This window comes from Panthera uncia (genome assembly GCF_023721935.1).
Source record: "Panthera uncia isolate 11264 chromosome D3 unlocalized genomic scaffold, Puncia_PCG_1.0 HiC_scaffold_8, whole genome shotgun sequence".
Classification (NCBI taxonomy): Eukaryota; Metazoa; Chordata; class Mammalia; order Carnivora; family Felidae; genus Panthera; species Panthera uncia.
The window spans coordinates 61,246,216-61,258,868 of NW_026057586.1; the positions used below are offsets into that span (position 1 = coordinate 61,246,216).

Here is a 12,653-nt window from a genome sequence, read left to right on the forward strand (position 1 = left end):
ATAAGCAAACAGCAAATAAAGAATACACATCAAAAGAATAACCCTAAAAATTAGAAGAAAATTTCAGACAAAAATGTTTCTTCTCTTGAAGAGAAACTGAACCTATGTCTAATCTTCAATATGGTCTATAAGACCCAACACCACATTGTCTTCCCTACATTTCCTACAACTCTCCCTAACATTCTCTATGCTTCAGACAGCCTGGTGTTCTGTCAGTTTTAAAAACAGTTTGATCTCTTAAGAGTTCTCACTGTGATTCCCTTCCGCGTGGAAAGTTCTACCCACATATCTAAAACTTTCCCTCTGTCTGGCTAACTCCTTAAAGCCAAGTTTGTCTTTTATGCAAAGATACATGTATCTCTGAAAGCAGTACACAATAGATGCTCAATGATTAAGTCAACTTTGTTATATAAATATGGGAAGATGTCTAAAAGAATAAACAGCCATTACCAGTAGATGGTAGGGTATGAAGTGTTTATTACTTTCGTCTTCATATCTTTCTGCAATGTTCTAATTTTTAAAGTGAATATATAACATTTCTACAAAGAATAAAGGTACTTTGAAAAAGGCAATAAAGGGGAGCCTGTGTGGCTCAGTCAGTTGAGCATCTGACTTTGGCTTAGGTCATGATCTCGCAGTTCGTGGGTTCGAGCCCTGCATCAGGCTCTGTGCTAACAGCTCAGAGCCTAGAGCCTGCTTTGGACTCTGTCTCCTTCTCTCTCTGCCCCTCCCCTGCTCATTCATATTCTCTCTCTCACTCTCTCACTCTCTCTCTCTCTCTCTCAAAAAAGCAAACATTAAATAAAAGAAAAAAAAAAGCAATAAAAAAATCTAGCCCCTTCCCACCTTGATCTATCAGCATTGTAGTCTCTGTGCTGAAAAATACTGTTTTATTTTATTAAAAATTTAAACTTTTCATTAAGGCAGATTGATATGGCTCCCTGATAAGGCAAATTATAATGAAAACCTTCTACTCTATTATCAAAGTACTTACAGGTGCTTCAGATTCCTATAGTGTAAACTTTCTACTCAGTCAAGAATACTATGTTTACTCTCGATAATCTGAGCTATTCTGAAATCCTCTGCCAGACATACATATATAATTGTTATTGGTCTTCAAATACAGTAAAAACTATACAAAGGAATACTACCTGTATAAATTTTGTATCCTATGGTCAAACCACGTATTTAAGACATCTATGACTACAACACAGAAAGACATTTTGGTAATAAATGTTATGAGAAGAGGGAGGGTAGAGGGGAAAGAGAGGCAGGAAGAAAGAAAGGCAAGGAAGGTGGGTGAAATGAATTTCAAATATAACAAGTAACTAACATAACATGCCAGTCTCTATCTGATGACACATGTAATCCAAATGAGATTATCTATTTATCACACCATTAAACCTCACTACTAACCTCTACTAATATTCATACTCAGAAGCAACAACTCAAAGGTAGACACAATTTACTCTGCAGACACACAAGCCAATTTCCAAACCATTTAAGTTGAAGTCAGCCAAAAGGCCATGTAAATTCAGGCATGTTTGGGGTTTTTAATCCAAAAGCACAGCAAGTAGAGTGTGAGCAGCCTTCCCATTTCTTTTGGTCTACTGACCAAGGAGAAAATGCTATTGTTACCTGCAGTTAATGGAGCTTATTCTTCCAATCCTTTTATAGAACATATATCATTATTTTAACTTCTTGTCATGCAATTCCATTTATAAAACCTTAAAGTAAGGTTTAAAATCCACTGAAAGAACAGATCTGACAGTAATTGTCTTTTTGTTTCTGCTTTAAGATTTAATTAGTTTGGTATCAAATACTAACCTCACAATCATTTAAACAAGCTCATTATGCAGCTGTAGTTATGCACAAATGCAAATATTTTCATAAAAATATTACAGCTGATCCTTGAATAACATGGGTTTGAACTGCATGGGTCCACTTATACTGTGATTTTTCAGTTAAATACAGTACAATACTGTAAATGTATTTCTCCTCCTTATGATTTTCTTAATAACATTTTATGTAACTTACTTTATTGTAATAAGAGCATACAACATAAAAAGGATCTGTTGGTAAGGTTATTAGTAGTTAACTTTTTGGGGAGTCAAAGTTGCTCAAGGGTTAACTGAACATACTTCTTCAACTTACATTTTTAAGTTACTTTTGAAGTTAACTAAGGGCTATCAAATGTCAATTAAAAGAGGTATTACTCATCCCACGGTCACCATGGGTCTGCATGAACCAGAGATGAAATCAAAGGGCAGTGGGCTGATTTAGCTAAACACAAAATGGGCAACTTTTTTTTTTTTAATTTTTTTTTTTTAACGTTTATTTGTTTTTGAGACAGAGAGAGACAGAGCATGAACGAGGGAGGGTCAGAGAGAGGGAGACACAGAATCAGAAACAGGCTCCAGGCTCTGAGCTGTCAGCACAGAGCCCAATGCGGGGCTCGAACCCACAGACCGCGAGATCGTGACCTGAGCTGAAGTCGGACGCTTAACCGACTGAGCCACCCAGGCGCCCCAACAAAATGGGCAACTTTTAAATGTTATACTCTGTGTTAAAGCAGCAAACTCCCACATACTACCTTTGGCAGTTTATTTTAGGCTGCTCAGGAAACATAAAAAATTTTCATATACTCCTGTTTGTGTCAAAAACTGTATGTAATCAAAATGGAGTAAGTCCAAGGCACTAACTCTGATATATTTGGGCTCCCCCACAAAGCAGACTAATTCTAGTTAGTCTGGTTTCCCAGGAGGTTCAAATATAGAGAACAATTCTTGAGTCATTCTGAGTAAGTTAGAATCAGACTACTTCACAAATTACTACACTACAGAACTCTATGTTCGTCTAACCAACAGGGTTGAAGGTTCAGGGACTGCAACCATTCCTTTGCCCAGTTTACATCGAGCAAGAACACAGTCCCAGTTTACGTGGGGCAGGAACACAGTCCCTGGCTACACAACACCAGGAATTGTAGTCACAGGTAAAAGACACATACAGAATAAGGAGACACAGCCATTTCACTGTCCCGAATGGGGCACTAAACTAATTGCCAGCATTATGTAGATGCCTTACACTGCAGATAAATAAAGGCTGGATAAAGACAAACAAATTTAAGGCGAAGGGAAGTGGTTCTGCAACACACTGGCTCTATGGCCTTGGGCAAGTTACTTAACCTCTTTATACCTCAGCTCTCATTTCTAAAATTTGTTTTTAAGTTAGTTAAGAGGATAAAATTAATGTCTACAGCAGTACTTAGCATACAGTTAGCTCTAAAGTATTTTTTTTTAAGATTCAATGTGGGAATGAGACAGAATAAGTATTTATGTACAGTATATATCAACTCTATTCCTAAGATGTGAACATGAATCTTTTATAGTTTCCCACAGTAAAGATTACATTTTCCTGCTACACTACGATTTTTATAAACTAGCTTTATCAAGATTAAAGTACTGGCAAAACTTTATATAATGTTTTAACCTATTCCACTTAAAGCAGCTAATCTACCAAGGGAACAAGAGGATTGTTCTAGTTATTCATTTAACCTTCTTCCCTGCTAAAGGGAAAGGGCCTCAGTGCTTCATAGTTAGTGGTGGTTAATAGCAAACAGGGATGTGATAAAATTTGGAAAGCTGAAAACAACAATAAAAATGCCTCAATTAAAATACTTGAAAAATTCAAATCCTTTATGTTTTAGCATTAAGTGCTTAGCAATTTTCTTCAAATATAAAAGTACAACCCACAAAATTATTTAAATAATGGCAGTAGGAAAAACTTGTAAAATGGGTAAAAGCTCCCTCAAACTGTGGAACATAACTGCCTCTTAGTACCCACAGGAACAGGTCAGTCATCAAGAGTTTATAAATGACCAGGCTGAGCTGTGAGCACTTCTAGAGAGGGAGAAGCAGGGGTAATGTACTGTTGAAATTATATGCCCTTCTCAAAATGAAAGGACAAAATACAGATCAGTGGTTGACAGAGGCAGGGAGTAGGGGAGGTGAGGGAATGACCACCAAGAGCCACTGGAGGAGTTTGGGGAATGACAGAACTTGATCGTGGAGTTGGTTAGCACAACTTAATGTTTCTCAAAACTCAAAGAACTATAACTGAAAAGGGTGTTTTACTGTATGCAAATTATACCTTCAAAAAATGGAAAAGAGATACAGGAAAAAATTAAATTGCCTATTAAAGTAAAAAACTTTGCAATGTCTTTTAAAACAAACTATATGAAGGCATTTGGGTGGCTCAGTTGGTTAAGTGTCTGACTTCAGCTCAGATCATGATCTCATGGTTTGTAAGTTTGAGCCTCACATTGGACTCTCTGCTGTCAGTACAGAGCCTGTTTCAGATCCCCTGTCCCCTTCTCTCTGCCCCCTCCCCCACTCGTGCACACACTCTCTCTCAAAAATAAATAAAACATTAAAAAAAATAAAACAAACTATATGAAAGATTTCCCTTAATGAGTTCAAATACTGGAAAACACTAGTATAATCAAGTACACTCAAGAAATTTTCCAAACAGTGAGAAATAAGGTACAATACTTGATCTTTTAGAAACATTAAGCTATACTGAGGTACAAGATCACATGAAAGTTGACTGAATGCCTACTTATGGCCTCCTTGCTTTCTCTAAACTCATACTTTTGTTTGGTTTTTCTGAATACAGGAAAAGTATTAAAAAGAGAATTGTAAGTAAAACTAGAAAACAATTCATAATATGATTTCCATATACTACAAAACCTATTAAAATAATATAGTTGAACACTTCGAGTTATACGTCCTGATGATGTAAAGGGATTCTGCTTTCCCTAGCAGTCACCGGAGGGTCCTAGTAGTCCATGAGCCTTGCTCAGGAAGATGACTTTCTCTGTCCCAGGAAACTATACACCTCCCAAGCTACATTCATTAAGCCAGGCTTTATGCTAAACTCTGTATTCACCCATCTCTCAGATGAGGAATCTTGAGGCCGAGAAGTGAAGGGAAAGGGTGGAGCCAGAGCTGGGCCCAAGCACAAACACCCAACGTATGGGCTCCTGGGGCGTGAACCTGCACTGCAATGTGGAGCAAGCAACGTGCTACTCCACCTTATCCAGGGCCCTTCACAGTTCCACTCGCCTACAACTTGTTAGCAGCCCTTACTTTGGTCTGCACTTAATGCCAGAGCGTGATGAGCATTTCCTCTCAACAGAAGACCAATGAAAGGGCAAAAGAGGCTCTAGCAATCACCGTTCTGATCCAGGATAACCTCATTCTCAGAAATGACCCTGTCATCTCACGGACAGAAAAGACTGGCTTAAATCCTTATTATCAAGGATTCCCTCAATTTCCCATGGTCTTCCTCAAGACTGTGGTTTTACTGCTCTCAGCCTTCAATTCTATTTCTCAGGAAAAAATACCCACTATAACCACACCGCAGAGCCCGGCAGCTCTCAGACTGTGACCGTTTTACACTCTAAAAACTACTGAGGAATCCAAGGAGCTTTTGTGTATGTGAGCCATAATCTACCAATATCTCCTGTATCAGAAATTAAAACTGAGAAATTTTTTAATCACTTAAATCACTGAAAAATATTAAATATGTTAATATAAGTAACATTTTTATGGGGGAAAAACTCTATTTTCAAAAAAAATAATGAGATACTGTTTTACATTTTTATAAAACTATTGAAGGTCATGCTTAATAAAAGCTGGCTAGATCTTGCCTCTGCTTCTGAGGTGTGGTATGTCATAGGTGGCCAAGGAAAATACCACTGTATCCTCGAGAGAATCAAAGTAAATAAAAGGGCTGGTAATGTCTTAGTATTACTTCAAAAATAGCTGGATCTTGAAAGGGTGTCAGGAACACACACCCCCACCCCCAAGTCCTCCCACCACACTTGGAGAACCATCAGTCTAGTCAAGCCAAATGTAGTCCTACATCTAGTTACAGCATATATCCACTCTCTAACTTGGATTCCAGCCTATTCCCTCCTGCTTCCTTACCACCACGACCCCCCACCTCCCCAAGTACCATCATTCCTAAAAAACAAAACTTCCTACTTAAGCTGTACCCTCTTTCTTTCAAGTCACCAAACTTCTTGAAACAGTTCCCATTGCCTCTACTGTTCCTTCATTTTATTATTTTAATAAATAAAGTAATACGTTAAGACATTCTCATTTTAAAAAATTCAAACAATATAGATAAATCCCCACCCACAATTCCAGTCTCTTTGCCAGAGGAAGCAACCACTGTTACCCCTAGAAAATACCCCAAGTCTATTTTGTACACTAAATTAATCAGATTGATCTTATTTTCTTGTTATTTTTCCCTCTTTAAATGATTATTAAAAATCCTGAATGAGAGTTCTGTTTAGATTCCAGTGTTTCTGGTTACCCAAGGTGTAGGTCAAAGAATAAGTGCTACTAATTAGGAGACAACGGAGATAAAATGAGTGATGTTCCTATACAAAACGAGTACTAAACAAAATGCTACAACCATTCAGATTTTATGGCAATACAACATAATAAGACAGAATAATGAGACTTTGACATCTTGACATATATAGTGTCTTCAGGGTTTATATAACATTTTCACATATATTTGCTCTTTAAAATTTCACAACCCATGAAGTTAATAGGAATTATGATTAACATTTTACAGATAAGATAGCCAAAGTTCTGGGAGAAAAAAATTACTGCTCAAAATTACATACCTAGAAAGACGCACACCAGAAACCACAGAGAGAAATTTTATCTTCTGACTCCAATCAAGCCCCACTTCTTTGTATTACTCAAAAATTCTCACAATAAAAAAAAAATTTTTATTACATTCTTGCCTATTTTTTGAGCTAATTTGGAAAAAAATGATCTCTACTCCCAAAGCTGAAGACACAAAAATAAACCATACGGGCATCTGAGTCAGTCAGTTAAGCATCTGACTCTTGATTTAAGCTCAGGTCATGATCTCACAGTTGGTGAGTTTGAGCCCCGAACTGGGCTCTCTACTCATGGCACAGAGCCTGCTTGGGATTCTGTCTCTCCCTCTTTCTCTGCCCCTCCTCCGCTCACACTTTCTCTCAAAATAAACATTTTAAAAAATAGTAACTTCTGAATGCAAAAAAAAATTATTTTTGCTTCTTTATTATACAATACAATCCCTTAGAAAGCTTGCATTTTACTTAAAATAACAGTTGAAATTTACTAAAACCTACAACAGTAGACAGGTTATCAAATTAAAAAAAATAACTTCCTAAATCCTTTATTTAGTCATTGCCATTAATAAATACCCAAGATTCCTAATGTAAAGATGTACAGTTCCTAAAAAGAACACCACATATACATACTTCATGGATGCTACCCTTATATTTCAGTGTTACCCTTGAAATTCCTGCAAGGAACACAGGGAATCACATGGAAATTCCTTAAAATTCACAGTCAGAATTTTGAACTAAATTATTAAAAAGTACTAAATCTGTTTATACAAATAACAAAGCATTTAATTCATTATTAATCTTACTAGAATACTGTTTCCAAGCCCCTGTTTTTTCCTACACCAAGACAGGTCCAGAGGATTCCAACACATTTAAATGATTATGACACATCAGATTGGATTATGAAAAAAAGTGAACTTAAACTATTTCTTATTAAGGGCTCTGAATCTTAGTATCTCAATTTTGCAAATAATAACATGGGAAAATTTTAAAACCATGATTAAGCTAATCTTTTTAACACACCCTAGACTTTTAAAAATATGGGCAAGGAGGGGGCGCCTGGCTGGCTTAGTCAGTGGAGCATGCAACTCTTGATCTCGGGGTTGTGAGTTTTAGCCCCACATTGAGTGTGGAGATTACTTAAAAATAAAATCTTTTAAAAATATATAAATAAACAATATAACTGATTTTTCTCCACATTTTACTCTTCTTAAATGTAAAAGATATACACCTGCTGTCAACATATCCTTGTCAGAAGGCCAAAAATCCATAATGATAGTTCAATACTTAAGTTAGTCTAAAGAACTGCAAACCTGCTTTACTAACAAATTTTTGAGCATTTCTCTTACCTCTGTCTCTGTACAATGTGAGTATCCCAATTTACCTGTAATAAAAATACAAAAAGTTACTTTCAAAGGATTTTAGCTTTTTCATACTGATAAAAATATCTCAGTTACTCTGGCATGGCTTCATTATATCTATGAAAAGCTATGCAAATAAAAGATGCTAGAATGACCAAACATTGTAGAAAGTCCTGCTTAGGGATTTGTTTAAATAGGACCAAAACAAAATAATAGAAAGATGGGAAGAATATATTCAATTATAATAAGAACTAAAACACACACACATATTTAATATGCATATATACAAGTTAATGAAAGTAAAATAAAAATATTTTTATCAAAATCTTAATTTATTTTAAAGATATCTTAAAATACATTAAAGGTATTTAAAAGGTACCTTTTAAAATCCTCTAAAATACCTTCAAAAAATCTTTAAAGACTCTTGGGCTTCTTTCCAAACATATATTCCAGTTTACAGGCACAGTGATCATTTCAATAAAAGCATAAATGTCTTAAACTAATAGTTTCTTTAATACATGATGGTTGTTTTTCTTTGATTAATGATTAGACAAAACCACATAATTAACTTAGTAATTTTTCCAATAGAGGATCACCTAATCAATAACTAGAATTGAACAATATTTGGCTGCAGCAACATTTTCTCTTCATCACTGAGACTGAACACCAAGAAACATGTAAAATTGTATATTTATTTCAATTTGGATGAATAAAACATACTTTTTCAATAAAAAACACCTATCTTAAAGATCACTTATTAAGTAGTTTTAACAAAAAGAACAGGTTACACATTTATATTGGGTACTAAAAAATGTAATTTCCCCAGTCCACACATCTTAAATTTCATTGTCCTCACTTCAAACATACATTAATCTCTACCTCCTTTCCTCCAATAACATTATCCTTCCCCCTAACTGCTTCCTCTCTCCAGGCTATGACCCCCACACCTAGCCCTAACCCACAGTGGTTGTTCCTTCAGTCTGTGTTTTTTCTTCAATGCTTAATGAGAATTTATACACCTTAGAGTTTATGATATCACACACACACACACACACACACACACACACACACACACAAAACATAATGTTTTTTATGTGCCTCCTGACTCTTAAAATGAAAAAACTGAAACCCACAATTTCTGATGACCTAATAATCCTAATGTGAAATACTGGCTGAAATTGAGACCAGAAGATAAGTGACCACAGGTTCTGTGAATTAAAAATGATTTACGAGCAATAAATAAAGATTACATGAACATACAGATCAAATGGGTTTAATATATAAAGGTTTTACCAATTTGACAATAAACTTCATATATTGAAAAAAAATATATATATATATAAAGGTTTTATATACTATGGTTTGATAAATACATAACTGTTATTTATATATTCATATATTGTTACATGAAACTGTATAATATAGAATTTTACATATATTATACAGTTTTACGTATGTGTATATGACTGCTCAGAACATCAGTGCTTTTGGTAGATTAATTATCCTTGACTCCTACAGAAAGGGTGATTAACTTAACCTAGCAAAGTATTGTGAACAGGAGCAGCTCAAAGAAAGGCACAGACTACCTCTCAACAAACATTTAGAGTGTCTATTCCATAGAAGGAATAGGGGAGGGAAGGGGAGGGGAGGGGAGGGAAGGGGAGGGAAGGGGAGGGAAGGGAAGGAGGGGGAAATACAGTGTTAAGACAACTATAACAGAGAACAAACTCTTTGAAAGTACATGGAAGTACATCTTCAGTATGACAGATTCTTAAGGTAAAGAGAATTGCAAAGAAATCTACAATTTTACGTAGAAGGTTTGTTGTTGGTAGTATAGTTGGTAAAAATTTTTGAAACTATTTTGTATGTGTTGTAGCACTGAGCAAATAAATACAGTGATACTGCTGGGAATTATGAACTGAGGGAGAAGGAGCATACACTCCTAACGTGTGGGAAGGAGAGGAAGAGCCTGTGGTGGTAAACTGGCATTAGAGGTATTATCTAACTTCAAAAAAAACATACTCCTTAGCTTCTCTTCCAAAAGAGGGAGAAGCAATAGTACCCCATTTTGCAAGAGCACACCTAGCCCATTCTCCCTCAAAGGAACCAGGACTTGGGATTGGCTGACTCCACAGATGGGACAGAGAAATTACAAGATAAACTGGAACATCTTTTTGCACCAGAAAGTAATGAAGTACTCAAAGAATGACAGAGTGATGTCACAAGGACTTGTGAGTCCTATGAAATAAGATTTTTTTCAATGACCTCTATTATAAAACTGAAAATTATTTCCTATTTTTGTGAGAGTGCACAACCACTTCTGTTTATTCAATATGACCCAGTGACTAAATCATGCAACTACAGAAATGTGGTTAACTACGAAATGCTTGACCACCTACACTATTCTGCCATCCAAATCCCTGCCCAGACTCTGACCCAGGAATCAGAAAAATCCTAATTACATGACAGCAGAGCTAAAAGGAACCTTGGAAATGATCTTGCCCAATCCATTCATTTTACCAATGAGTAATCTGAGCCTGAGGAGTCAAATGACTTGCACAAAATGACAGAGCTAAGAGTAGACTCTAAGGCTCCTGAACTTTGTCATGACCTGTCCTCCATTCCCACTTGCAGTGGCCACTGGGGTTAGGATAGGGGATTGCAGAGCTGCTATCCCAGCTACCTACCAATTATAATACTGTATCTGGGGAAATGGGAAAATGTATTCCTCAATTTAACAGTTGGAAACTGCTAGAGTAGCAACTAAGAAATTTTCATTTGACAACTTTTGAGTCCTCTGTCAAAGGTCAACCACCTGTTTTCCAAAACTAAACCTAAGGAATCCCTCTAAAACCTAGAATCATATAACTTCACTTTCTACAAGTACAGTAAACTAAGCTGATGGTAGGCCTAACCAAGGTTTCAGATTATTAATGCAGTGAATTCTTTCTTTCAACAATTAAAGTTCTAACAACTTTATTATTATTAGGTTAATTAAAAGGCTAGATTAACTATCTGATGATGTAAAATAAAAGGAAATATCTGAAATGATACTTAAACATTAAGTTTCAAAATATTCCAACATTATCATCGTACTTATACTCTAAGAAGAGGGATGATATGCATAGCAAGCCAAAACTTCAGCTCACTGTTTCCCAAAAGGAATGAGCATTTTAATAATGCTGGAAGAATCAAGGCTGAATTTTTTTAGGTCCTTCTTTTTAACTGATTCTGAAATATCCGAACTGCTCTTAAGATTTACTAGACAAGTTCCTTCATGTCCTAGGAAATGGAAAAATCAATCTTCCTATAAACTGACATAAAATGGCTTTAAGAAACAAATGAGCCCTAATGTAAAATGCCTGTCATAAAGAAATCCTCAACTAATACAATGCAAACATTTTAAATCCTAAATGTTAGTAATCAGACGCTTCCATTCAACAAGTCTACTCAATGTTACCAGAAAGAGCATTTTGGTGAACAAACCTTAGAAGACCACTCTGGTCTTAGAAGACCACGCCTGGGTGGCTCAGTTGGTTAAGCATCCTACTCATAATTTCAGCTCAGGTCACTATTTCATGATTTGGGAGATCAAGCCCAGCATCGGGCCCTGTGCTGACAGCTTGGAGCCTGCTTGGGATTCTTTCTCTTCCTCTCTCTCTCTCTGCCTGTCCCCCGCCCCCACACACATGCATACCCTATCAAAATAAATAACTAAACATTAGAAAAAAAAAAAGACCACTCATAGTCTTGGCTGTTCAGATTTAGGCCTAACATAGCACACTCTCTGAAATGTCCTCACCTCAGTGGAATCACAAAATTTGATGAACCACACAACTACACGGTGGAAATTAAGGTACAGTTTCAGAAAAAATTCAAGATGTTCATGTAGATGAATAATACTTGTAAGCTAGTAGAAACCTCAGTGTGCAGCTGAATTGTCTGTCACACAGCCATGTTATGAATATGATTCAAATTAGCTGAATAAGAAGAAGGCACACAATGCCCACCAAAAAGACACAGGGCCCCTATAATCTTTATGATAAATAAATAGCTCTCAGAATTATTCTCCAAATTTTCTCATGGGACCAAATGTGGGCAATGTTTGGGTCCATCTGTGAAAGTATGTTCTTTTTTTCATGCTGAAACTGAGCATCAGTATCGATAGATAAACACTGTCCTCCTGTCAGCTTGCCTCTTCCCCCTCATTCATTGAATAAATATTTGCTAACACCTACTAAGTACTAAAATACTGATGATATAGCAGCAAACAAGCCACACATAGTCCTTGCTCCCTTTTTGAAAGACAGGGAATGCATGAGGAAGGGATAGGGCTTACGTTCAGTGAACACAGACCCAAAGAAACAAATAAAATAACTACAACTGGTAATAAATGCTATTAAGGACAGAAAAGGGAGAGAGAGAAAATAACAGAAATGATCCAATTTACAGTGGTCAGACAAGATATTTAAATAGAGATCATGATGTTGGGTAGCGTCTAACTACAGGGTTGACAGAAAAACCTGTTCTAGATCCAAGAGCCAGCCTGTGGTACAGCCCTGGAAGTGTTTGGCGGGGGGGGGGGGGGGGGGGGG

At 36.3% G+C, this 12,653-nt stretch overlaps 1 protein-coding gene across 5 annotated transcripts in view; it reads right to left on the minus strand.

Annotated features, from left to right (window-relative positions):
* SPIRE1 (spire type actin nucleation factor 1) overlaps positions 1-12,653 on the minus strand; it is a 200,926-nt gene that overhangs the window by 169,878 nt on the left and 18,395 nt on the right. For all 5 annotated transcript variants that reach the window (XM_049620471.1, XM_049620469.1, XM_049620470.1 and 2 more), the window contains exon 2: positions 8,047-8,081. In XM_049620471.1, coding sequence (XP_049476428.1) covers positions 8,047-8,081 — 35 coding nt within the window. The remainder of the gene's footprint in view (positions 1-8,046; positions 8,082-12,653) is intronic.